The sequence below is a fragment of the Stomoxys calcitrans genome, chromosome 1, assembly GCF_963082655.1.
Source record: "Stomoxys calcitrans chromosome 1, idStoCalc2.1, whole genome shotgun sequence".
In the NCBI taxonomy this organism is placed as follows: domain Eukaryota; kingdom Metazoa; phylum Arthropoda; class Insecta; order Diptera; family Muscidae; genus Stomoxys; species Stomoxys calcitrans.
In genome coordinates, this window is record NC_081552.1 from 169,250,610 (window position 1) to 169,278,555 (window position 27,946).

Genomic DNA, 27,946 nt, shown 5'->3' on the forward strand with positions numbered 1-27,946 from the left:
ACATCCGCCATTTACAACGTGTGGTCGATCAGGGCCAAATCGCAGGTTTATCAATCATTGGTGGTTTTGCGATTGTGGGACTGGCAGGTTACCTATTACGACGAAGAACCATCACAAAAAAGAAGATCATCATAACCAGGTCAGTTGAAGATGCAATCAAAAACGCTATTACAAGGACCGAGGACGGCCCCCACTTAGAAGGGGAGGAGTTATCATGAGGAACCCTCGTGTTCCCGTATTCCCACAGTTTAGCTGCACTAAGGCAACCAAAAACCCCACACGAGCTGCTAAGTCAGCGCATTGGACACCTTATTCTAGACACCTTATTCATTTGATTGCACCCAAACCAACTACTTACAACCATTCATGGGAAACCTTCATGCTCCCGTATTCCCACAAGTAACACGAGCCGCCTATTCAACACCCCACTACAGGTTAATAGCCCAATATTCTACACGGGCCACTGTGTCAGCAAGAAATGCAATGGCAACGTTGGCAGAGCGACAGCGGCGCAACATAATGTGGTGGCTTAGTTTTAAGTAACAGCATTATTGTAAGTTCAGTTTTTTAACTCATACTCAATGAATAAAGTTTAATACATTCATTAAGAATAATTTATACTAGTATAATGGTGTTGCTTTGTTTTAGCCTGTCTTGTGTGGCATTTATAGTTTGTCTTCTTATACAAAATGAAACTAAAATACGACACGCGAAAACGTCGTCCTTTTATATGTTGTTCTAAAAATGTTACTATTTTTGTTCCTCTTAAACGGTTGTTGTTTTTGCTGACGCTTTTTGGTTGATGGCTTGAAGGTGTATTAAAAACCGTGCACTTTCAGTTGGTCAGACTTGGCCAAACCAGCCTTTGTCAGCCATTGGCAAATGTTTTCACGTTGATCACCCTGCAGTTGTAATACCTCCCCGTATTCGGGATGTTCAATTACAGTGCCATTGCATGCAAATTCCTAAAACAAAAAACAAACAAACACAATAGGTAAGGAAATCCAAGTTGACAATAATTGTACAAACACTCAAACCTACCTTTTTACATGATCGCACAATTTTCTTCAGGTCATATTCCGCGGACAAACCTTGTACTGTGGTTAGTGTTTTGCGACCATTACGCTGCTGAATTCTTATGTGTACAAGACCGTCTTGAACATCATCATCAGCACCCTTGATTGCATCAGCAAAGGGGTCTACAGATAAAAAGAAAATATTAAATAATACATATTTTTCGTTAACAGATAAAAAAAAAGGGAAAACTTAAAAAAATAAATCACTGACAATACTTCACTTAATAGATTTTGTTTTAAATTTTTCTTACGGCTGAGATAAACAATGGTCAACTATAAACAAAGATTATGTGAATGCCCCGCACGGGATAGTTGTGAGCACCACACAGGCTGGAGCATTGGGTCCGATCTGTGTGGTGTTCTTTGCTGTTACGTGAAGCTTAGCTGCGAGCTACTGGGAGCGTGCACAGGTTGCGGATAGTGGAATGCTCCATACGGAGTAGCTGCAAGGGCAGTGGTGGACAATCAACGGTACCGAGCGGAGAGTCTCAGTAAAGGGCGGGCAGCACTGGCTCTTGCTCAAATAGTGAGTGCCTATGATGCGCCATATGACATAACGGGTTATTGGCGCCTTTAAATAGCCAATGGCCACTCTGTTCCCGCGGCAATCTGTCCTTTGGACCGGAACGAGCTTGACGAGGATCGCCCCCTTCACATAAAAATGTGGCTACAACAACAACAATAGCTTAAGCAATATGTAGGTGGTTCAGATAAGAACTGAGAAGACAGATCATAACAGTACGTGGGGCAGTATCCTGACATATCCACACCGGTCAATTTCTTTGTATGTAGTCAATATGATTTCTTTTTCAGCACACAAAGTGCTTCTAACAAAACGAATTAAGGACGTTGTTTCTACTCCCGACGTTGTCAAAAGATCTATTTTGTCCTTGTCAGAAGATTTATAAAGGTTGTCAAATGTGGCACTAAGAATTTTGGGACAGTTGGTGGTCGGAATTGTTACGCCTTGTTGGTTCGGAGTTCTTACACCATACTGTAGCAGTATGTTGTACACCGAGGGGGCAGCCCTTGCCGATGAAGGATTCCATCGGGTCAATCCGGTACGCACAACCGGCTGCCATGGGATTGATTTTAATTGGCTCCCCAGCCATAACAAGACAATACGAATATTTAAATCCCGACACGTGATAACTATGAGCACTACACATAATGGAACTTTGAGTACCGGTGTGTGGTGTTCATTGTTATCACGAGAAGCTTAGCTGCGTGCAACCGGGTGCGTCCAAGGTTGCGGATAGTGCAATGCTTCATACGGAGTAGCTGCAATTGCAGTCGCGGATAATTAGCGTTATCGAGCGGAGACTCTCAGTGAGAGGCCGGGCGGCTCGATATGACAGGGCGAATTATTGGCGCCTTAAAATAACCAATGACCATATTGTTCCCTCTGCGATCGGTCCTTTGGGCCAGAACGACCTTGCTAGCTCCTGTAGGAGCTAGAGGAGGATTGCCACCTTCACATATAGACAACGGAAATTTAAACTGTTGGTTTTTTAAACAAGTCTCAAGTTAGAAATTCAATAAGATTCAAACAACAACACTTAGTTGGATCTGCAGAAAAGAAGTGCGAAAAAATTCTTAGCTCGGCAGACAATAAATTCCAGCACATAGCCACGCGAACAGAAAATGATCTTTCGAAAACAGACCTAAATAAACGAGGCAAGCTTATCTGAGTACTACTACTCGAGCAAGAAAAATCCAAGTATCTACGCAGTAATACTGTGGTTCCACTTTTTATAACTTTGTAATAGAATAATTTGTTACGTAGATCAACAAAACGGCTAAAAGAAGTTCCTAAAATTGTTTTGACATATACTGAAATGTGGTCACGGGCACGTACATTATATTGGGTTGCCCAAAAAGTAATTGCGGATTTTTTAAAAGAAAGTAAATGCATTTTTAATAAAACTTAGAATGAACTTTAATCAAATATACTTTTTTACACTTTTTTTCTAAAGCAAGCTTAAAGTAACAGCTAATAACTGACAGAAGAAAGAATGCAATTACAGAGTCACAAGCTGTGAAAAAATTTGTCAACGCCGATTATATGAAAAATCCGCAATTACTTTTTGGGCAACCCAATATAAAAACCTGGCTGGCCCATTCGTAACAGACTCAGAACCCTCTGGACACACCCAATTTTAGTCGTAGTGTTCCTGGCTATGCAACAGAATCATGCAGATGAAAGATAGAACACAACACACTTATACAACAACAATCCGGTACGTACAACCGGCTGCCATAGGATTACTTGTTGTTGTTGTCGTAGCAGTGTGTTGGGCATGCACATAGGCGGCAGCCCATGTTCATGTTGAAATCTTCCCATTATATTGTAGGGGACAAAATGACCATTAATTGCATTTACTTTAGAGTCATATTTGAAAATTGTTCACGATTCCATTAGAAAAGTTATTGAATCAATTAATTTTTTTTTCAATAACGACTTTTTTTCGTGCATAAACAGAAGAGGTTCTGAAACCTATTCCTTGCGGCAAACCAAAAGGCGAATAATGTTAATTGAGCTCCATTAAAATCAACAAATTGGCACCTATCGCACATATACGACATAACAAGATTGCAATCCGATCTAGAAAAGTTAAGAAATGTTCGCAAAATTATCCAGTAAAAATTTTGAGGACAGTAAGAAATTTCTGCTGGGGAAAAACCTCCAGCCAAAGTTTGCAAAATAGTATTTAAAAAACTCTCCAAATGTTGTTCGGTCTCAAAATTTCTCCTACTGGAAAACGAACGATTTCCCGTAAAAGTTTGTGCAAATTTTTAAGTACGCGAATTTAGAGTCAAAGGTTGGGTTGGTATTCTATTCTGCCTTCGGAATAGTAGCGGAAATTTATAATTGGTCAACGAGAGGAATTTGACAGCAATCAAATGTTTTTATTTTCATACCAAAACACATTTTTTCATCTGCACTTTTTGTTTCCTCTATTTCATTTATATTTTTGCAAATAAATAAAGAAAAACGAACCACTGAAACCAAATAAATAGACAAAAATGATGCCGTCAATGGTTTCAAGTGTTGACATTTTCCTCACTATAAGCAGATTACTACTTTTCCGCCTATTTTTTGCTAATGTTTCGCCGAAGTTTTTTCCATACAGAGTTTGACAGCATTCCGCTTGAAAAGCTGAACAGAATACTCAGCTTAAAGGCCAACACAGAATGAGAGGCTTGAGTTTTGTTTTTGAGCGTTGCGTTGAAAAATGCAACACTGCAAAAAAACAATTTTTAAAAATTTAATATGGAAAATGGATTTTGAAATATTGGGTTGCCCAAAAAGTAATTGCGGATTTTTAAAAGAAAGTAAATGCATTTTTAATAAAACTTAGAATGAACTTTAATCAAATATACTTTTTTTACACTCTTTTTCTAAAGCAAGCTAAAAGTAACAGCTGATTACTGCTAGAAGAAAGAATGCAATTACAGAGTCACAAGCCGTTGGAAAAATTTGTCAACGCCGACTAAATGAAAAATCCGCAATTACTTTTTGGGCAACCCAATAAATATGGAAGCCACCGTAGGGCAGACATATGACGCTGAACGCCTGGTTTCGAATCCTGGCGAGATCGTCAGAAAAACTTTCAACGGTGGTTTTCTCCTCCTAATCCATGTAAAAACTTCTCTAGAAAGAGGTTGTTGTTGTTGTTGTAGCAGTTTATTGTGTACTATCTTTCGTCTGCTTGATTCTGTTGAGTGTTAAGACCCAGGAACTCCGCGACTAAGATGGGGTGCGTCCACAGGGATCTGGGTCTGAGTCGAGTGGGTCTGGCCGGGCAGTTAAACAGGTGACGTGTATCGTGCGGTCCCTGGTTACAGTCGGGACATACATCTTGCACGTCGGCATCAATCCTAGCTCTGTGGGAATTGAGGCGGCTGCATCTGCCGGAACGTAATTGAGCCAGAATCACTCTGGTTTGCCGGGGGAGGTCGATTTCTTCGGGTGCAATGGGTGGCGGTCGTACTCCAAGGACTACATTCACCCGGTAGCCAGTTAACGCGTCTGCTACCGTGTCTGCATGAATGTTGTTCAGACCCGCTTGATATGCCGCTTGATCTAGAGGTTCTCTCTTGTAGCGCTGGACCTCACGCTCTAGATCAAGTAGATCTACCTTAAGGCTTCTGGGCGGTGGGTATCTATCCACAAGATGATGATTTGGATGATTTCTGCGATAACAGCCCAAAAGGTATTGCTTAGACAGCATGTAGTTATGTCTTCGCACTGGTAGGATCTTTGTCTCCTGGTGGAGGTGGTCCACATGAGAACTAAGGAGGCAGCCCGTCGCAGTTCGGAGGGCGGCATTCTGACAGATCTGAATATTATTCCACTGCGTGTCACAAAGCTGACGTGACCACACTGGCGCTGCATAACTTACCACAGACCGGCCAATTGCTTTGTACGTGGTCAACAAGGTTTCTTTGTCTGCACCCCAAGTGCTGCCGGCGAGTGACTTGAGGACCTTGTTTCTACTTTTGACTTTATTGCAGATTGCTGTGGCATGTGGGGAGAAGGTGTAGGAGCTGTCAAATGTGACGCCAAGTATTTTGGGACACTTGATGGTCGGAATCAATTCTCCATCGACCATCACAGTCAGCTCAGAATTCACCTCACGCGTATTTGTAGTGAACAGTGTGGCTGAAGATTTGGTGGCGGATATCTTCAGATTTCTTGCAGCGAAATATGAGGCAAGCTCGTTGAGGTAGACGTTCAGCCTATCGCAGATGTCATCAATGGGTGGGGGGCCTGATGCCAAGATCGTACAGTCGTCCGCATATGATACGATCTCTATGCCGTCTGGAGGAGGTGGGATGGAGGAAAGGTAGAGGTTAAACAGAGCCGGAGATATCACCCCGCCTTGGGGAACTCCCTGTTTCACTCTACGGTGTTTTGACTTCTTATCCCTAAATTCCACAAATGACTGGCGGCCACACAGATAATTCGCGACCCAACGTTTAAGGCCTGGCTGGAGGGACGTGTTGGCGATGTCCTCAAATAATTTGGCATGGCTGACCGTGTCGAATGCCTTCGATAGGTCCAATGCCACGAGGACCGTCCTATCACATGGCCTGGGTTGATTGAAGCCACGGCAAATGTGTGTGGTGATGGCATGCAAAGCTGTTGTTGTGCTGTGCAGTCTCCGAAATCCGTGTTGATGCTCGGCGAATGGAAATTCTCCTACGAGGCTCGGGAGGAGTAATGCCTCAAGCGTCTTAGCCACTGGTGAGAGAAGGGAGATCGGTCTGTACGACTCCCCCAAACTCGGGTCTTTACCAGGCTTCAGTAGCGGGATCACTCTGCCCATTTTCCAGACATCGGGAACTATAAGAGTGTTCAATGACAGGTTAAGGACAGTGGTAAGGTACTCAACTCCAGGTAAATCCAGATTCTTCAGCATCAATGTAGAGATTCCGTCGGGGCCCAACGCCTTGGAAGATTTGGCGCCACGGATGACATTTGTAACTTCGCCCACGGTAAATTGTGATGGCTGTTCATCGGCTCGGAGACCACGAATACGGCGAATGGCTCTCCTCCTTGCCCTGTCTCTCTCGGGATGCACGATAAATTGACGGTTGAACAACCTGGCGCATCTCTTCGGATCAGTCACGGTTAACTCGCCAAAAGTGACTGAGGTCCTGTCGTCCCGTCTACCGGGGTTCGAGAGAGACTTAACAGTGGCCCACAATTTGCCTGCACCGGTGCCTAAGTTACATTGCTCCAAGTGTTCCAGCCACAAATTCCGCTTATGTTCGTTGACTACCCTGTTTATTTCCAGATTCAGCTCGCTGATTCTGGGGTTAGCGGGGTCCATAGCACGAATCCCATCACGCTCGTCTGCGAGTACCACTGCTTGCGCCGGGAAATTGGGTCGCACTTGCGGTATTCGACCGGCTGGTATAAAGCGAGCGGCTGCTGCGTTGATGATGTCTCGGAATTTCCTCTCGGCCACAAGCACATCAGAGGGGGGTGGCAGTTCATTGAAGCGGCGATTGGTATACTCTCTGAAGCCAGTCCAATTGGCCTTCTTATAGTTGATGAACGTTCGGCGCTCAGAGGTTATGAAGTCGGGTGGTCGGTCGATGGTGAGGATTATGGGGAGGTGGTCTGACCCCAAAGAGATGACGGCTTGCCAGGATACGTCACTCAGGAGATCAGGGGATGCGATTGAGATGTCTGGCGAGCTGCTGCACCTCCTCGTAATCCTAGTGGGGGCATCCTCATTCACCGTGCAAAACGTGGAGCTATCTATCTGCTCTGCCAAAGCTATGCCACGCTGGTCGTTGCCTAGGGGAGAATGCCATGACGAGTGATGTGCATTGAAATCCCCCAGAACCAGACGACTATGGCCAGATAGCAACCCACTTATGTCGGGGCTGTAGGCCTGGCCATTAATCGGGACACAGCTGCCAACCGGCGGTATATACACGTTGTATATCTCTATCTCGGCAGTACCAGACTTGACTGCTACCCCCATACATTCCATGTATGGGTCACTAGCGTCAAGCGCAGGCGAGATAGGTCTATACTGCACGGAATGGTGTATAACGAAGGCCAATCCCCCACCTCCATTCCTTGAGCGATCCTTACGTAGCACATTGTAGCCGTGACAACTGTGCAAGCTGCAGGTGTTAGTCAGCTTTGTCTCCTGGATCGCTGCGACCGATATGCTCTTCCGACTCATAAAATCCACAATCTCATCAATCTTGCCTCGCAGTCCATTGCAGTTTAACTGCAGGAACGATACATTTCCCGACACTGGCCTGGCAATAGTAGGGCTAGGGTGCTGTCTTTGCATAAATTGCCGTACGGGAGAGGTCGGGGGGGTCACATAGTCCGACGACGAGGACGCCGAAGGCGACGACGGCGACGCTTGTGACCCACTGCTGGCTGTGTTCGCACAGCACCTAGCGACATAGCCAGTATGACTATACTCCCGTAGCGAAGTTAGGCCAGAGCAAGAACGGAAATGTACCCACTCCAAGCACCTGTTACACCTCACCGACACTGACCGATGATGAAGGCGGTTCTGGCAAACGGAACAGAACCAGGGTCCGGGGTTCTTTTCAATCCCGGCACGGACCAAAAGCATACGGAGAAGGCACTCCGGGATGTGCCTCTCCCATGACGAAAAAAGACGAACACGTACACTGAGGCGGCAGCCCTTGCCGATGAATATTCCATCGGGTCAATCCGGTACGTACAACCGGCTGCCATGGGATTGAAAGAGGTGTCGCACTGCGGCATGCCGCTCGGTCTCGGCTATAAAAAGGAGGCCCCTTATCATTGAGCTTAAAACTTGAATCGGACTGCACTCATTGATATGTGAGAAGTTTGCCGCTGTTCCTTAGTGGAATGTTCATGGGCAAAATTTGCATTTGCATGCAATTCTTTCGATTAAAGCAAGCTCCAATTTCATCGAAGATACATGTAGACACATTTCTGCAAAAAAGTAGACATATGAGAATACACGCCGATTGGAGCCCGCTCTATTCGTATTTGATGTACATAAGGAAAGTCCTCTGGGTACAGAAAGTGACATCACATATTGTGTGATAGCAACTTTATTTATAACAAAGCACTTATAGCAAGTCGCTGGAGAGCAAAATTTCATTCTCATATAGTTAATAGTCTCGGAAAGTAAAGCATTTGCTTTTATGTACGGCTTTCTCCGATGGTTTAGCTTTCAATTTTCTTAAATCATGCTTTGGGGAATATTCCCCAAAGCTAATACATGGTTGATATTGTACACACATTGACATACAAATTGGCACACATTTGTAAATATGCATAAATAAGCGGGCCATTTATTTCTCCAAACAAAAGATATAGTGCTCAAACCATTGTTTCATTCTAACCTCAAAATAGTTGTAATAACCTCGACAGCAATGTCAAAAAAAAAAAAATACGAGTGTTATTTGTAGACATGAAACGTGGTAAACCAAAGTAAAATAGACAAAGCATTTTAGCCATATCGGTGGTGCAAATATTTTTTGGAAAAGAACCTTAAATAAATAATACACTTATGAACGCAATTTGAACGACACATGGAGAAAACACAACCATGCATATGCATACATACGTTCATACGGGGTGACAGCCGTGAGACAAGAGCAACACAACAAAAATATTTGATTTTATTCTTTTCCATTCCATTTAGTGTCACTTGTACATATGTATTACATTCACACACATATATATATGCATATAAATACAGCAAGGCAGAAAATGACAAAGGCGAAAACTCTCGAAATTTTAAAATAAGAAAAAAAAAACACATACAGTTGCACTCAATATTAAAAAAAAAAAAAAACAGTAAAGAAATTCAGATGCTGACTCATTCGACACACACAGGCACATTTTTTCTCTTTCTCCTATATACTGGCGTATATATGCAGTCATATGGCTATCTGTATGCGTTTATTACAATAAACAGGTATTTTCTAACAGGAATTATTGATAATTAGTTACAATGGGTAAATCGTTATCAAGGGTCCCTGATATTGACAAAATTAAAGCACCAAACTTTGAAATATTAAGCTACAGTTGACACGATAAGCCATTCTACACACGACCGACCCCATCCTAGTGGCCTTTAATCCACACAATAAATTGCCTTCTTACGATTTAAAAAAAAAGTGGGAGTCTACGCCAGGTTCTATCCAATTAATTATTTTTCTATTTCTCGTAACGATTTCAATGTCTAACATGACTTACCAAATGTATTTAAATTCTGGATGGACATACGATATTAAAAAAAATTACCAACAGCCAAAAAATAAAAAAGCGTGTTTTTCTATATCCACTTATTAAGCGAAGTTTCCTCTTTTTTACAAGTATGTATTACGTTTTGAGCCAATAATTTGAAAATTTTTCGTTGCTGGTTGGTTAGGCTGTTGATTACACGTATATGTTTTAATAAATTTAACTTGGCTTTTTATATATTTCTCTAATCAAACGCGTTGTCTTTGGTGGAATGAGGGGAGATTGCAACTTGGTGAATGAACTATTATCGATAAACCGAATAGTTTTTTTAGAAAAATCGATTTCAATACAAAAATCGCGTGAGCATCGATAGCACTGTACATAAAGCGTAGTTAACACGATACATAAAAATCGTGGACGTTGTAACCAAGCCATTGACCCAGGTAGTATACAGCAAACAGCTAAATACATTTTTTTCTCGCGAACTGCACTATCTGTCAACGAGTTTTGGTTGTGTGTGATCATTACAGATAAGAACGATAACACACAAACAACGAAAATGGCGTGATCTAGTGACACTCAAAATCAAGGTTGCACTAATTACTGATTTTGACACACATTGCACTCGATTTTTTTGTTGTGGGCCAATTGCTCCTACCTGTTAAATTTGTTTTGGTTGTAACCAAATGCTAATAGCTCATCTACATTGTAATTTTTTAAATTTGGATTTAACTAAATCCAAACACAAATTCTGTCTGTTAAGACTGGGTTTTTGGAGATTTAAGTGATATACACAAGCGTACATACGTATACATGAATGTGCATATCACACACAACCATAAAGCATGTTAATATTGCCACTATATCCAGATATATGGCCTTTTCGAGATTTAAGTATTATATCCTCTTTTTTTTGTAGCTTTTACCATACAAATCTAAATTCCACTTTTTCGGGATTTATTTTTAAATCCCAAAAAACCCGATATCATGACTGAATAATCGATGAAAAGTCCAAGTCTGTACTATGCTTAATGGTTGGTACCATTCATGACGGAACATTTAAAGGTGGTCTCATTTGTACAACAACCACAACCATCATCTTTGGGTACCATGGTGAAATTAAAAGGTAGCGTAATTAGCACAACCGCTGGTTGGAACGGACGTAGTGTTATTTCACTCCGCAAGAATTTTCCTGTAAAGGCTGGTACTACGTTCTTTTTTATGGAAAAATTACCGAAAATCGTTCTTTCGGTGGTTTGACAAGGTTGCATTTTTGGGTTTGTCGTTGCCATTTACATATAAAAAATAATATGGCATCAAAAAATTTATCAGCCGCTTACGACCATGTGTACAGACAAATATGAGTGTATGGGTCGTACTGAAATTCAAGTATGTTTTTGTAATTGCAACTAAAACCCACCCCTTCGTAATTAATATATATTGAAACACAAAACAATTTAAAAAGAGACAAATGCAGAATTTATTTGTAAAAATAATTAGATTTTGTAGTATTTTTACTCAGGATTCACTGAATAAGGTTAAGCCAAGCGATCAGCCGATATACTTTTTTTTTAATATTTGGCAGTACTTGGCATTGAGGATGTCAACTTGTTCTCTTTTTACATTCATTCTTTGTTTACGTTTTCTCCTATATGATGACATTTTCAATCGTCAGATTTGACATCCTTAATGATGTTTATGGGGCCTATCCACTTTGTGTTTTGCATGTGACCTAACCTTCTATTAGTGAATCCTGATTTTTACTGTTATAAGTTAAATAAGCTCAACTTTCCAAAAGCCTTTTTCAGCATCTTCCACTTTTATCCAAATATTTTTGTTGTAATTGCAACACCAAAAGCACAACACATTCTTTCACAAACCTTATTAAATTGATTGATTTGCATGTTGTGAAAGAAATATTTATTTTTCTTTCGTGAATATTTAATTATATAAAAAAAAAATACTTTCTTATGCATCCACAAACACTTTAATTTTTCCAACCAGAGTAAATACAACAGCAACATCACTAACACTAACAAACACCCAGTTACAATTAAAAGTTTGACGATCGCGTTTATTTGGTTGTGGTTGTGCTCTCAATGGACGTCCCGAAATGTAAATTTTCCCTAGATGAAAAAACAAGTTATTACGAAACGAACACATTTTGGCCAATTTTTCCCTTATATTATTTGTATATGAGTTTGAACGCGAAAGCCGAATATAGTACCGGTCTTGACTCTTAATAGGTCATTATTTTTGGAAGAAAAATTTAAGTCACTCAAGGATAGCTGCGATAGAGGTATCCATTAGGCGGTTGATGATCTGCGTCTGTTTCTAGTGGAGCGGCAGATCTAATGCTCGGGAGTAGGCTTAGAATGGACTCCAAAGACCAGGCCGTAGCATGTTGTCTGCTACTGAAACCTCGACTGGTGGAGCGGTTGCTCCAGGCTACACAAGCCGACTGGGGGCTTTTGACGAAGATACCTGCTTCGAGTCTAAAGGACAAGGCCGAACCTATTCCTTCTTCGCATGCCTATAATTTACCTAGGCCATTTGCCTTCCCCGGCAAACCAACACGCTCTTTAAGAGGTTGGAATATTGAGAGGCTTGGTGCGAATGATCCAAAGACTCTCACTGATCGGGAGAGAGATTCCCTAAATTCGGCTCGAGAATTTGCTGCACAGGCTACCCCAAAGACTACACGTCTAGATTCGGAAACTGCACCGCAGTCAGCCAAAATGCTGAGGTCACCTGGAGGGCATCCCATGCCTAAAATAACTACGGCGAACAACAGTAAGATTGGTCCAAGAACCTTTGCTAATGTCGCTAGGGACAGTTTGGTGATGGCAGTTGTCGACAAGGGAGAAGAACAGGGCTGCATACCTAGGAATAATTGGAGTGGGATAGTCAATGGACTGTCATCAGTATACTCCGATGTCCTTGCGGAATTTCCTGGGTCTCCTCCAGTTTGTGACAATGCAGGCTGGTATTGAGGCCAATACAGACAAATTGCCTCCGGCGATCAACGCTCAATTGAAATATATCGTTGTGCGCTAAAAAAGATTGGTCAGATCTGGCCAGGTGCAGCACTAGATTTAGTCAAGAAGGAAGATATTCCTTCTCGACCAATGGCGCATGCTTGGATACCAAGGATTCCCTTAGATCCTGAGGTGATACTTGCAAGACTAAGGGAATGTAATCCCAATCTTTCAACCACCGACTGGAAGATTGGATAAGGCTGATGACCGGACCGTGACCGGAGACATGCAGTATTCGTACTAAACCCCGGCTGTCTCGCAGACCTTATCCAGTCTGAAGGGATTGTATCCTACGGATTCAACAAGTTGAAACTGAAGGTATATAAAAGCGGTGGGGTTGGGGAATCAGGACACGACTCAGCAGTTGTTGCTGAACACTTGCCTGAAAAACTATCGACCACATCGCTAAAGTCTGTCGGATTGCAGGAGACTGAATATCCCCCTGCCACAATCGAGACAGGAGGGGATGACATCGAAACGGCTAGCAATTAATCCTTGTGTAGCATGAAGGCAAGATTGTGTGTGTACAAACAATTATTTTAATTGTGGTAAAAAAAATATATTTTGAGAGTGTGTCGAATGATAACAATCTCCTATGGTGCGATGTAAAAATAACGTAGGGGATGTTTTCAACATTGAGTACACTATCTGTCAAAATCAGTGATTAGTGCAACTCATGGCGAAACAATTAAAGTTGGTCTCATTTGTACAATAACCACAAATCATATGGTGCAATCTGCCATCTTGTTACCAAGCTGATCGTACTTTTTCCAACACACGCAAAGAAATTTGTGTGCGTGTGTGTGTACGTGTGCGTACATGAGGGGAGAAGAAGATAACAACAAAGAGAATGCAAGCAAAAATCTATCATCTTAATACCGTCAAACGGCGAGTAAGGCAAGTAATATTATTTTAAAGACATTTGTATTAATTATTTCCTAATTTTAGGAAGTTTTGTACATGGAACCTTTTTCAAGAACCATTACTTCACGAAAAATTAATGCAAATGCAAATTTGCTTCAATTTTTTTCTATTGTTTACAAGAAAATGATCAAGATATATTCATTTACAGGTAGTGGCAGTTGCCCAACAAACATATAATCTGTGGTTTGTAGTGTGCGGCCTAATGTGCGACCCTAGCGACATCTGTTAGCGGATAGAAGACCGCCAGCGCCATCTGATGGTTTTGATTCGCCTCTGTCAACGAAAGAGACAGCCAGCTGACACCAATTGACAATTATGGCTACCACCATATGTTTTGTTGGTGCCCGCTGGAAGTCAAATTTGATGATGGAGGCGAATCCAAGCCAAGCCGGCCGGTGACCCAAGGAAGCTTCTTTCTTTTTCGATTGGGACTTGGCAGCGTACGGAGGTGGAGTGATCAACAAGAAAAATACGTAAAAGAAAAGACCAGAAATAAATTTGGTAAATGTGTTTTATTTAAATTCATATGAATGTGAAAAAAACGGATTTAAACAAAATAAAAAGGACAGTTTTTTAAAAAAAAAAAAAGAAATAGAAAATTTGAAATGCCTGAAAAGTGAAGAGACGATACATAAAGAGCCAATTGAAATGGTAACGTAAAAAAAAAGAGAAGAAAAACTTTGTCAAAAATCTGAAATGAAATGAACGTTAAATACCTGAAAAAAGGAATATATTAAAAACCTGAAAAGAAATAGAAATTAAAATTAAAATAAACAAGTGGACATTTCAAAACTAAAAGTCAAAAACATAAAAATCAAAATCCACGCCTCCTCCACCTCCACTGCCGCACAAAGAAGAAGGCTTCCATCACCAACCGCGGCATCAACAACCGCCACATCGGCTACCGACACCCTGGTCACCGCCACACTGGTCACCGCCACATCCGCAACGCACATCATCCACCAGCGAGGGATCCAGACGCTGTTGCATTCCCCAGCGTTCCTAAGGTACTCTTTTTAGTTTCTCCAGACTAGCAAACCAAACTGCTTTACTGACGTTCGACCCTTGGACTGCTTTATTTTTGTTTAAAAAAGGGTTTTTTTGTATTAAAGTATACAATCGAAATAGATTAGGTAGGGGCAACATTAGTGCTTTTTTTTACTCACCCGTTGTTTGGGTTACAGGCTATAACCAAACATGAGCTCATGGTTAGGTTAGGTAGCAACGCAGTTAAAGGACATTTTCGTCCTCCAATCAGCCGATGTTGGTCCTACGGTGCTAAAAAGGTAGCACAACAAAAAAAAAGACCCTAAAAGAAACATAGAATACTTTTTTAGACAAGAAAAACAGACTGCGACAAATACACTTAAAACTTGACAATACTCACCGAAAACCAGACGGACGGACCGACGAGAACTTGAAGAGACCTTATTGGCCGCAGAGGCCAGCATCAAGGCCGCAGTACCGTTTTGGCGATTCTTGGTCATCCATCTAGAGCTGACGAGGCGACCGACCCATTCTTCTGAAAATAGAGAAAAATTTCAAGATTGTTAATATTGTCTTTGTGAATGGCAATGTGTAGAAGCAGTGTTAACGTTTGCCTTCAAAATCTAATATATTTCATGTTTGCTTGAAAACGATTCTTTATATTCTAAATCTTGTTTTTTTGTAATTGAATTTTGCCTTTTTGATTATTTGTTTTTTTTTACATTATTTACCATGTGAATATTCGTTGACTTACTCAATAAAATACTGAAATCTGTACAAGAATGATTATCAAAAACACTTGCCTTGGTGATTTCTAAAGGATGATGGAAGGCTAAAGCATCGGAATATGGGGTAAGTGACTGAGCAGCGGCAAAGATAGACAGGTGATGGATTACGGGGTACCCTTAATATTACAGGACGAGGGGTGCCATGGTTGGGGTGGGCAAAGTCCTGAGGCGCCATGAAGGATTTTAGGCGCCAGGCAATTCCACAGCCGTAATGTCCTCCAGTTCGTTCCAGTGGGTGTTTTGTTAATGTTCTATTGTCGTCCGTTTCGTACCACCGACAGCTGGTTGTTTATTTTGTTTTTTTTGTCACCTTGCCAGAGGGTTGGATTGGCAAAGAACCGCGCCCCAAAGACTGAGCCAAAAGCCGGTGCTCGAATGCCAGCGACCAGCGCCCGCCAGTTCGACTCCTCACTCCAACGGCAACGTGGACCCTTGGGAACACGACAAAAAATGGCGCCCAACGTGGGGCCCGAGCAATCGGGTTGACCGTTTCAATTGTGTGGCTGTTAATATTTGTGTTTGTGGTTTTCTTCTATGTTTTGCGTAAGTCCCGACAGCAGTTTGATTATAAGACAAGCTAGTCGAGTGCGACGTCTAAGCTTGAAGAGGCACTGATACTTTGTATTAACAGAGTGTCGTCCAAAGCCTCCATGGGAAGTAAGTCTGGTGTCGAAGTGGCTGTGAGTCCAGATGAGCCATGCGACTTCCTCGGGAGACAATGGTAGACACTTTCCACCTTCTTCCACAATAGTTTTAAAGCCAATAGCCCAAATTATGACTTTCTGCCTGTCCGTCCGATTCCGAATAAATTTAAATCCTAGCTCCTGTGAGTCCTACATGGTAAAGACTTGCAAAGCTTTATGTAGTCGCCATGGAGCACAGTCCGAAGGCAGCAGTCACGATCCCAATTACCAATCAACAGCAATGGACAATATAGACACCTGAAAATTTCAAGAATGATTAATTTTTGGAGAAATTGATTGTTTTGAGTGTATAGCCATTACCTGTTATGTGTGGAATTGCCAATTTTTATCAACTGTTTATGAAGCCGCAGCTGTAAGTCACTAACCCCATCCGTGATAACATATTTTGGATACGAACCTAGAAGGATATAATAGAAGTTAGTTCTTTATTTTTTGAGTTTTTGGGGTATTATATTTTGAATTTGCATCATTGGATTTTTAGTTTTTAAATGGTAGTCACTAGAGCGAATAGTTATTCCATTGAACCTTCTGTTCCGAACAGCCTTCAAATGGAAACGACAACTACGTCAACAACTACAACTACACAGGCTACAGCCAGCACAACAACAACAAGCGTAGCCAACGCAATGATGGTCACTTCAGCCGTTTCAAGCCCAGCTGTGTCAGTAACACAGGTGTCAGACACATTGAATTCGACGCCAACTACGCCAGAGTTCAGCAGCCTGACAGCCCGAAATATAAACCTGGAGAGGCAAGAGGCGGTAAGGCAAAACCAAGAGGCCAGGCGTGAGACGCATGCAGACGAGCATTTGCAGCACGTTATTGATTCCGCGATTGGTGTAGGCCAAATGGAGATGATTCGTCTGCTCGACGAGAAATTAAGATTATTGGTGCCACAACTGGTACAGCAGAGCATGGCCAACTTAAACAGTGCAGCTAATCGGAATACGTTGCCAAGCCCAGTTCAAGCACGTGCAGAAGCGCAGGTTATCCAGCAAGCCCAGGATTTGCCTAGAGCCCAGCCCGGAGCTAGTGACCACCAGCAACCGCTTAACTACATGGGTTCGAATCAGCAACAGCCAGCGCCACATGCTTATGCACCTCCGTCCCAAGGATGGTCGCAACCCCAATATCAAATGGCATCAAGTAATGCTTACTTGCCGCATGAGCAACCGCTCGACCGATCGAGGCCACTAACGCAAACGATGGGGGTAGGATTACCTCCGTCGCAGCCGGCATATGGGTACCAGGCGCAGGCAGCACAGTCACCTGCAGCTACATACCGGAGTGCAGCGAGAAAGTTCGATGTCGAGAAATGGAGGCTAAAATTTGATGGCACTTCGAAGACGATTGGGGCTGAAGATTTCATGTTCAGACTGGAGTAGTTAAGGGCCGATTACCAATGCGATTGGGAAGAGATTCTGGTGAAGTTTCCCCAGTTCCTAGAGGGGCCAGCAGAGGACTGGTACTGGATGCAGCGCAGACTAGACCACATTCGAAGCTTCCCAGAACTCAAAGAAGCTTTCTTAGCCCAATTCAGAAAATTTGAGAGCGATTTCGATATCCAGCGTAAAATGATGGACCGTCGACAGGGTGCCCATGAGTCTTTCGAAGAGTTCTGCAACGCCATGCTGCGCTTGCGCCACCAGCAGAGAAAGCCCATGGATGAGCAAGTAATGGTGGAGATGATGAAAAGCAATCTAAAGCCACCTATGGCCGCCTTAGTGTTCCCCATACGTATGTATGGCCTGCAACATTTCCGCGAGGAATGCAGGAAAGCAGAGTTGCTGCTAAGTAACCAAAGGCAAGCGGCACAAGCGCACAGGCAACAATTCGCACCGCGGGTAAACGAGCTGGAATTTGAGGAACCACCCGAAGAGCTGGAAGTTGAAGCCATCAGTCGACAAGCAAACTACGTGTGCTGGAACTGTAAGCAAAAAGGGCATAGCTTTATGGACTGCCCCTCCACGACCCGAAATCTGTTCTGCTATGGGTGTGGCATGGAGAACGTAGTCAAGCCGAATTGTACCAGATGTAGGGGAAACCGATATGCGGGCACGATGAAGGGGGAGACGCGCCCGAACAACATGAACCCCCAAAAGGAACCCAAAAACTAGGCGAGGAACAGACAGGTTCTACCAAAATAACTATTTTAAGTAATAATAGCATTAAGGGTGGTGGTGAGAATATTGAATTGAATATTAGACTTAAGGAAATTAGGCCATGGCATATCAGAATGCAGGAATATAACGAAGCTCGAGAGAGGATATTTGCTGAAGAAGTTCAGCTTGAAAGGAAAAAGATTGTAGAAAAGGTGACACGTATAGATAAAGCTAGAGAACGTTATAGGCGAAGGAAAGCTCTCAGGCAAGAAATTGCTTCAGCCACTTTGTACGAGGGCGAAGATACAAGGCTCTATATGCGCGTAAAGATTGCAGGAGAGGAAGTAGAAGGTTTATTGGACAGCGGTGCCACCGTTACATGTCTAGGGAAAGGGTGCTTGGAGTTGGTGGAGAAAATAGGGCTGCCCATATTTCCATATAGATCTGTCATTATGACCGCCGATGAGACTCCGCACGCGATTGTGGGGCGCATAAGGGCAAAGATAAAAGTGAAAAAGTCTGAAGAGGAAGTTACATTCTTTTTAATACCAACTTTGGGTAAAGCGTTATACCTTGGTGTTGACTTCATGAAGAAGTTTAAACTAGTAGCCACCATTGAGAGCTTAAGCTTGGAGGAAGAAGAAGACAAGCCGAAAGACCCATCGCAACACTGCTTGAGGAGTGAAGAGAAGCTACGCCTAGACGAGGTCATCTCTATGTTTCCGTCATTTGAGGTGAGGGGCCTGGGGAAGACACTATTGGAGGAACACAGTATCGATACCGCAGAGGCTGAACCCGTCAAACAGAGGCATTATCCCGTATCTCCTGCCGTTCAGCAACTGATGTATTCGGAGCTGGATAGGATGATTGCCATGGGAGTCATTGAGCAGAGTCAAAGCCCGTGGAACAACCCGGTTACCTTGGTGCGCAAGGGCGCTAAAAACCGATTGTGCCTCGATGCGAGGAAGCTCAATGCCCTCACGGTAAAAGATGCCTACCCACTTCCGAATATTGAAGGCCTGCTGAGTAGGCTGGGAGACACGCATTTTATCTCGAGTGTGGATCTGAAAGATGCGTTCTGGCAGATCCCTCTCGAGATAAAAAGCCGGGAGAAGACGGCGTTCACCGTGCCGGGAAGACCCTTGTACCATTTCACAGTCATGCCTTTTGGGCTGTGTAATGCGGCCCAAAGGTTATGTCGATTAATGGACAAGGTCATCCCAGGGCATCTGCGGGAGCGAGTGTTCGTCTACTTGGACGACTTACTCATAGTGTCACCCGATTTCAGGACCCATTTGGAGCTGTTGGCGCAAGTGGCGAAAGCCTTGACGAATGCCGGACTTACAATCAACGTTGCCAAATCGAAATTTTGCTTTCGGGAGCTCAGATATTTGGGCTACATTGTCGGGGAAGGAAAATTGAAGCCAGACCCCGAGAAAGTGTCCGCCATACTGGAGTGTGACTACCCCAAAACTGTGAGGCAGGTCAGGAGATTCACTGGCATGACCGGATGGTATCGCCGATTCATCCCGGACTATGCGACAATAGCAGCACCGATATTCCAAACGCTCAAAAAGAGTAAGACTTTTGCGTTCGGTGAGGAAGCCAGGGTGGCCTTCCGGAAATTGAAGGACGCACTCACCCAAAGTCCCGTTTTACGACATCCTGATTTTGCCAAGCCGTTTTTCGTCCAGTGTGACGCATCGGATGTGGGAATTGGGGGAGTTCTCTTTCAGAAGGACGAAGATGGAAGCGAGCACCCGATTGCCTTCATGTCCCAGAAATTAACACCGGCGCAAAAGAATTACTCTGTGACCGAGCGTGAGTGTCTGGCTGTGGTGATGGCCATAAAGAAGTTCCGACCCTACATTGAGCTAATGCCATTTACTGTGATTACGGACCACTCTTCGTTGAAGTGGCTAATGTCCAACAGAGAGCTCGGTGGGAGATTGGCTAGATGGAGCTTGTTGCTCCAGGGTCACAACTTCGGCATAGAACACCGCAAAGGAAGCCAGAACGTGGTCCCAGACACTCTATCGCGATTGGATTTGGAGGAGCTATGCGAAGAATTTGCCAGCCTTGTGGATCTCGACGCAGACGAGTTCAAAGATGACGAGTATTTGGACAAAATAAAAACTATCTCCGACAACGGAGAATCATTGCCAGACCTGATGGTTAAGGACGGCCTCATCTACAAAAGGACAATCCCTGTGACTGTGGACATGCCATGCGAGGATTATGTTTGGAAGCTATGGGTTCCATCACGGTTGACGACAAACACCATAGCAAAGGCACATGAACCGACTACGGCGGCACATGGAGGTTTCCATAGAACTCTGAAAAGGTTACGAGAGCTGTACTACTGGCCAAACATGAGTGCACAGGTCCGTGATTTCATAAAGAGGTGTGAGATCTGTAAAGGGGCTAAGCCCAATTATCAAAATATGCAACAGCCTATGGGACCAGAGTACAAAATAGACAAACCTTTTCAGAAGATTTATGTAGACTTCCTAGGGCCGTACGTCCGGTCGAAGGCCGGTAATTCATACATTTTTATAGTCCTTGATCACGTCACTAAATTCGTGCTGTTGAAGCCCATGTCCAAGGCCACCTCGAGAAACGTAATTAAGTTTTTGACCGGTGAGGTGTTTCACAAATTTGGAGTTCCAGAAATTGTCATGTCGGACAATGGAAAACAGTTCGTGGGGAAAGATTTTTCCAACTTCTTAGACGTGCAGGGAGTAATTCATTATAAGACTGGACTGTACTCGCCGCAGGCGAACGCATCCGAAAGGGTAAACCAGTCGATTTTGGCGGCTATTAGGTCTTATTTGGATGGCGACCAGAGGGAATGGGACCAAAACCTATCAGCTATAGAGTGTGCTTTGCGTTCATCTGTGCACTCGTCAATTGGAATGACGCCTTATTTCGCGCTTTTTGGCACGAATATGGTGACACATGGAAGTGTCTATCGCTTGGCTAAGCAATTGTCTTCAATGAGGGACCCAGAATTTAACGCTTTGCCCAAAGCTACTCATTTGGAGTTAGTCAGAGAAGAAATTCGAAAGAATCTCGAAAAAAGTTACAAAGAGCGGTCTACAAAATACAATACCCGCGCGCGAGAGGTAAAATTTTATCCAGGCCAGGAAGTATTTCATCGCAACCATCAACTTAGCGATTTTGGGAAAAACATAAATGCCAAGCTTTGCCAGAAGTATTTGAAGTGCAGGATTGTGCGGGCAATAGGCCGTAGTCTATACGAAATCGAAAACCTAGACGGCAAACCGATAGGGGTCTATCACGCAAGAGACTTGAAACAATAATGGCAACGACACATTTTCACACTCTAACACTCACAAATGGTCAAGGGGTTCCTTCTGAGCCACATGTAAAAAAGAGTGAAATTCTTTGGCCAATAGAGGCAAATTTTCGGTTGACAGCTCACACAAGCATTAAATCACTCACCTGAAATTCCATTTCCGTAGCTGGGAGTTTCCAATATTAAGCCATGGTCTAATGTAGGTTTAGTTAGTTTTAGTTGTACCCTATGGGGAAATAGGTTAAGATATGATAGATATGAATTGAATTACATACTCACCTGTGATAGATAGCAGAGGAATTAAGTCCCAGGGATCTCTATAGCAGTAAGGAACAAGCTGTAGAACAGCCGTCGTCTTGTGGTAAACTGTAGCATAAGATGACCTAAATGAATTAGAAGAGAATTTAGATTTGAATTGTATTTTATGATTTATACTTAACTTAAGTGGTGATCGTTGCAGAGGTCCGAATGATTTTTGCCTCGTGCCCATATTATACCTCAGGTTCATCTCGAATGGTGGGTGTGTGTGTGTGTTCAAGGCAGTAGTGGGCAAATATACAAGTGTGCGTATATTTCCAAGCCATGGGCTTACATCCTTGGGCGAGTGCACAAATTGTGCAATGGGGTGTATATTTGCAATTTTTGATTTAGGGTGGCGCTGTAAAAGGGTGTTAATACTTACCATGGACTTACCCGTATGGTCCAGGTGAGGTTGTTGGAGTGGACTCGTGGTCTTACGCTCTCGCGAGTGCTGAACCGCCAAGAGGGGTCCCGTGGTGTGATGTGCGCAAGATTACGCGCTGATTCGTGCTACTTCTCTCTGCCAACCTCTGGGGTGCCTCGACCGCCGGAGAGCTCGCTGTCAACCTCGCAATGGGTGACCCGTCTTTCTATCACTATGGCATCTTGGACATGGAACGCGAGTTGCGGCGGAAGGCGTTTTGTCCGGACGAGAGATTGTCATCTCTCGATGCCGGCCCCAGGAGATCACTCAACCACGGTAGAGCCTCTTGACGACCTCGGTGTATGTCGGGTCGACCCGTCTTTCTATCGCTATGGCATCTTGGACATGGGGCGAGGGATGCCGTGGTGAGTGATGAGAGGCGGCTAGGAGAAGTCATAGAGGATACACCAAGGTGCACCATCTATTTGATACTTACCAGTTCGTTTATCTTGGGCACACCACAGCGTTAGACCACAAATGGCATGGCTCATGCTCTCAAGCGAGGCAGCCGTTGCGAGTTCGCAGGTCCATGACGTGGGTTTCCTGGAAAGATAGACAAGAAGAAAAGATCAAATTAGTTATGAAAGTGGTTTGTTTTGTTTGAAGGATTTTTTTTGGATAAATTTCTTTTTCACTTTAGTGTTTTTTTAAGATTTTCTGATATTTTAAAATTCCCTCCTATTGGCCCTGATTTTTTTGTTTTTCGAGTAGAACACGCAATTTTATTTTAGTTTTTCATAAGTTTTTTTGCTTGTTTTTTTTTGCCAGCTTAAGGAAAAGACAAAAACTTTTTTGTTCTGCATTTCTATTTAAAATTTTGTTTTCGGCTATATTAATATCGCTCCGTTTTCAGAGAAATTTATTTTTCTTTGTTCCGTTTTCCTTATTTTTATTATTATTTCTTTTCTTTTTTTTTTTTCAAATTTTCACACAAAATTCTTAATTTTTTTTTGTTTTTTTCATTTTCTTGGCAGAATTTGGTTTTTTCACATTTTTCGTGCATTTTTGTAATTTTCCTCATTGAGTTATTTTCCATAATTTCCCTTCTTATTAATTTTCTTTTGGTAACTTTGCCGAACTAAGTTCGCTTTTGAGTTTTTATATCAAGACCATTTTCTTTTGTGTAGAACCATGACACTTTAAATTCAATCACAATAACGTCACTTCACCTTTTTCGTTATGGCCACCGAAAATTTTTGAGGACATTTGGTTTGAAAGTCATTGAGTCACTTCTTAGTACCCCCACCACCATTCATGAATTGAGTGGCTTACACACAATGGCAGGGGTACCGTACGATCATGTGATTTCATTATAACACACGCACTCATATTCATGGAATCACGCACACTGTCACATAATGAACCGTTTCTTTTACCACGTTGGTTGGAGTTTTTTTTAAATTGTGGTTAGGATTCTTTTTTATTTCACCATTCGAACCGCAATTATTTTCACTTTACCTTTTTTTTAAATTTTTTTTCCGATTTGCAAGGCGTTTCATTTGGAATATTGTTTTTTCACCATTTCATTCATGAAATCAGATATACGCCGACGCCGGTGATTGTGTTTGCCGGTTTGTTTCTTTCAATCACACACACAGGGCTCAGAGCACATTTAATTATTTTTGCATTGTTTTTTTTTATATTTTCACTACCACTGGCGACAAGGGGCATGTGGCATTGATGATTTCTTTTCATTTTATTTATTTTGTGGGCCAGTACGTTGTAAAAGGCGTAGTTTTTGTTTTTTTACTTTGCCGTTCATTGGCACACACGCACAAACACTTTGGCCCGCCGGTCACAATTTTCTTGTTATTTATTTCTATAATGTTGGGCACGCACTTCGGGACACTGAACAATCATTTTTTTTTTATTACTAGCTTTTGATTTAACACATTTTTTTTTACAATACTTACCTTTTTTTTTTGCTTTGTTGGTGAAAATTATTTCCCGCGTCGTCCGTCTGCTGCAATTGCTTCCAATTAATTTGATGAAGGTATATCCGTAAGGTATAAAAATGGTTAACTCAAGGTATACTAGTTGAGGAAGACTTACACATTATTAATGGGACCTACACACAGTGAGATAGGTTTGGCGTAAGGAGCATATACACTTTATGGCATGGAATACACTGAGAGAAATTGTTATTTTTCTCCCTCCCATCCTTTAACAGTGATGTTCAAAGGATGGTTTGGTTTGTAGTGTGCGGCCTAATGTGCGACCCTAGCGACATCTGTTAGCGGATAGAAGACCGCCAGCGCCATCTGATGGTTTTGATTCGCCTCTGTCAACGAAAGAGACAGCCAGCTGACACCAATTGACAATTATGGCTACCACCATATGTTTTGTTGGTGCCCGCTGGAAGTCAAATTTGATGATGGAGGCGAATCCAAGCCAAGCCGGCCGGTGACCCAAGGAAGCTTCTTTCTTTTTCGATTGGGACTTGGCAGCGTACGGAGGTGGAGTGATCAACAAGAAAAATACGTAAAAGAAAAGACCAGAAATAAATTTGGTAAATGTGTTTTATTTAAATTCATATGAATGTGAAAAAAACGGATTTAAACAAAATAAAAAGGACAGTTTTTTTAAAAAAAAAAAAAGAAATAGAAAATTTGAAATGCCTGAAAAGTGAAGAGACGATACATAAAGAGCCAATTGAAATGGTAACGTAAAAAAAAAGAGAAGAAAAACTTTGTCAAAAATCTGAAATGAAATGAACGTTAAATACCTGAAAAAAGGAATATATTAAAAACCTGAAAAGAAATAGAAATTAAAATTAAAATAAACAAGTGGACATTTCAAAACTAAAAGTCAAAAACATAAAAATCAAAATCCACGCCTCCTCCACCTCCACTGCCGCACAAAGAAGAAGGCTTCCATCACCAACCGCGGCATCAACAACCGCCACATCGGCTACCGACACCCTGGTCACCGCCACACTGGTCACCGCCACATCCGCAACGCACATCATCCACCAGCGAGGGATCCAGACGCTGTTGCATTCCCCAGCGTTCCTAAGGTACTCTTTTTAGTTTCTCCAGACTAGCAAACCAAACTGCTTTACTGACGTTCGACCCTTGGACTGCTTTATTTTTGTTTAAAAAAGGGTTTTTTTGTATTAAAGTATACAATCGAAATAGATTAGGTAGGGGCAACATTAGTGCTTTTTTTTACTCACCCGTTGTTTGGGTTACAGGCTATAACCAAACATGAGCTCATGGTTAGGTTAGGTAGCAACGCAGTTAAAGGACATTTTCGTCCTCCAATCAGCCGATGTTGGTCCTACGGTGCTAAAAAGGTAGCACAACAAAAAAAAAGACCCTAAAAGAAACATAGAATACTTTTTTAGACAAGAAAAACAGACTGCGACAAATACACTTAAAACTTGACAATACTCACCGAAAACCAGACGGACGGACCGACGAGAACTTGAAGAGACCTTATTGGCCGCAGAGGCCAGCATCAAGGCCGCAGTACCGTTTTGGCGATTCTTGGTCATCCATCTAGAGCTGACGAGGCGACCGACCCATTCTTCTGAAAATAGAGAAAAATTTCAAGATTGTTAATATTGTCTTTGTGAATGGCAATGTGTAGAAGCAGTGTTAACGTTTGCCTTCAAAATCTAATATATTTCATGTTTGCTTGAAAACGATTCTTTATATTCTAAATCTTGTTTTTTTTGTAATTGAATTTTGCCTTTTTGATTATTTGTTTTTTTTTACATTATTTACCATGTGAATATTCGTTGACTTACTCAATAAAATACTGAAATCTGTACAAGAATGATTATCAAAAACACTTGCCTTGGTGATTTCTAAAGGATGATGGAAGGCTAAAGCATCGGAATATGGGGTAAGTGACTGAGCAGCGGCAAAGATAGACAGGTGATGGATTACGGGGTACCCTTAATATTACAGGACGAGGGGTGCCATGGTTGGGGTGGGCAAAGTCCTGAGGCGCCATGAAGGATTTTAGGCGCCAGGCAATTCCACAGCCGTAATGTCCTCCAGTTCGTTCCAGTGGGTGTTTTGTTAATGTTCTATTGTCGTCCGTTTCGTACCACCGACAGCTGGTTGTTTATTTTGTTTTTTTTGTCACCTTGCCAGAGGGTTGGATTGGCAAAGAACCGCGCCCCAAAGACTGAGCCAAAAGCCGGTGCTCGAATGCCAGCGACCAGCGCCCGCCAGTTCGACTCCTCACTCCAACGGCAACGTGGACCCTTGGGAACACGACAGGTTAGTTGTTTGTGTGTGTGTTGTGGTTCTTAACAATAATACGTGCATGCGTACACACAAATGACAGGATTCACTGATAGGAGGTTAGGTCACTTGCGAAAACGTAAAGTGGATAGGCCCCATGAATATCATTAAGGATGTCAAATCCTGCCGATTGAAAATGTCATCAAATAGGAGAAACCGTAAACAACGAATGAATGTTAAAAGGGAACAAGTTGACATCCTCAATGCCAAGTACTGCCAAAATTTAAAAATATTGTGTGTCAGCTGATCGCTTGGCTTAACCTTATTCAGTAAATCCTGTGTGAGTGACTTTTCATCAATATTTTCCGTTTATTTTTTTGTATGGACTTTCAACAACCTTACCAGAGAAAAAAAAAGGATTTTGATTTGGTGAACACCGTTTATATTATTAAATAACAATTTTAATTCATACAATTAAAAATTTGCTAAACATTCGTATTTTTACCGATCACATAGCATGATATGATATGATATGGGAAATCGAATTTCAATGTCAACAATTATGAAAGCATTTAATAATTTTTTTATAAATCAATACCATGTTTAATTAGTCAAATTTAAGTAAATATTTTTTTTTCTGAGAACGCCATTTGCCAACCTGTCAAAACAATGCAAGGAAAAAAGAGAAAATAATTGTAATATTCATAAATTAAATTTGCAAAAATTTTGTGTTGTCATAGAAGTATTAAATTTTGTGTACGCAATTTTGGTTTTGATTAACGCAATTGGTTTTAATTTTATTTTGCCTTTCACAATAGAATATTTCTGTGGGCGGCCGATCTTATTTGTGAAAAATATATCATGGTAATCCTGAAGACATGTTTTACATAAGTAAAAAGCACTGGTAATTTATCCAGATCTATGTTGTCCTGAATAGATGTCATTTTCAAGCACTGCACCATATAGTACTAAAATGAAGTTCTGTATAGTGAAACTTGCATTCATGTGTGTATATATGCAGGTAAAATGATAGAAAGAGAAACACAAACGAGAACGTGCAACAAAATGGGGCTGTTTGCTGTGAATGTAAACACAGAATTGACATCTTAATACCTTCAAACTGGCAGGCTAGTGATCGGCATTTTAATAAGCGGGTTTAATAAGAGGATCTCACGCGAACAGCTGTTAACAGCCGGTAGAGTTTGACAGTATTAAGATGTAAAATGTTTGTGTGCATTTTCTTTGCTATCTTCTTTCTTGCATATTCTCTGCTAATGTACACACACGCACACAAATTTGTTTCCGTGTGTTGGCAAGATACCGATCAGTTTGATGACAAGATGGCAGACTGCATAAT

General features: G+C 42.1%; 2 protein-coding genes across 11 annotated transcripts; both read right to left on the reverse strand.

Annotated features, from left to right (window-relative positions):
• Window positions 1–767: 767 nt before the first annotated feature.
• On the reverse strand, window positions 768–10,093 carry LOC106095932 (eukaryotic translation initiation factor eIF1). Its single transcript, XM_013263379.2, has 3 exons — window positions 9,820–10,093; window positions 1,042–1,199; window positions 768–965 (listed from the first exon to the last, which is right to left on the reverse strand). Exons 1-3 carry the CDS (start codon window positions 9,845–9,847, stop codon window positions 819–821), a joined length of 333 nt encoding a protein of 110 aa, XP_013118833.1. The 5' UTR covers window positions 9,848–10,093; the 3' UTR covers window positions 768–818.
• A 4,169-nt stretch (window positions 10,094–14,262) lies between these two features.
• Window positions 14,263–26,065, reverse strand: LOC131995211 (uncharacterized). 10 transcript variants are annotated; one of them, XR_009397280.1, is made up of 9 exons: window positions 25,790–26,065; window positions 25,569–25,711; window positions 24,307–25,475; window positions 22,363–22,936; window positions 21,949–22,052; window positions 21,816–21,895; window positions 15,157–15,291; window positions 14,936–15,078; window positions 14,263–14,842 (listed from the first exon to the last, which is right to left on the reverse strand). XR_009397280.1 is itself a non-coding variant. In XM_059363489.1 (4 exons), exons 1-4 carry the CDS (start codon window positions 23,890–23,892, stop codon window positions 16,362–16,364), a joined length of 369 nt encoding a protein of 122 aa, XP_059219472.1. In that variant the 5' UTR covers window positions 23,893–24,121; the 3' UTR covers window positions 15,561–16,361. The 10 variants fall into 10 exon arrangements, 2 of the variants coding, with proteins under 2 accessions (XP_059219472.1, XP_059219467.1); XR_009397276.1 differs by having other exon boundaries at window positions 22,352–22,936; XR_009397273.1 differs by having other exon boundaries at window positions 22,110–22,936.
• Between the last annotated feature and the right edge of the window lie 1,881 nt (window positions 26,066–27,946).

What these genes read in the sequence shown, in the direction of transcription:
- LOC106095932 (XM_013263379.2), bottom strand. Translation starts at nt 9,847, where the DNA reads ATGTCCATCCAGAATTTAAATACATTTG. An exon ending in CCAGAATTTAAATACATTTG is followed by an intron (nt 1,200 to 9,819) that starts GTAAGTCATGTT and finishes TTTTATCTGTAG; the next exon opens with ACCCCTTTGCTGATGCAATC. An exon ending in TTGTGCGATCATGTAAAAAG is followed by an intron (nt 966 to 1,041) that starts GTAGGTTTGAGT and finishes TTTTTGTTTTAG; the next exon opens with GAATTTGCATGCAATGGCAC.
- LOC131995211 (XM_059363484.1), bottom strand. Translation starts at nt 22,354, where the DNA reads ATGGTAAGTATTAACACCCTTTTACAGCGCCACCCTAAATCAAAAATT. An exon ending in TCCTCTGCTATCTATCACAG is followed by an intron (nt 16,646 to 21,948) that starts GTGAGTATGTAA and finishes ATATCCTTCTAG; the next exon opens with GTTCGTATCCAAAATATGTT. An exon ending in GGCAATTCCACACATAACAG is followed by an intron (nt 16,486 to 16,548) that starts GTAATGGCTATA and finishes TGAAATTTTCAG; the next exon opens with GTGTCTATATTGTCCATTGC.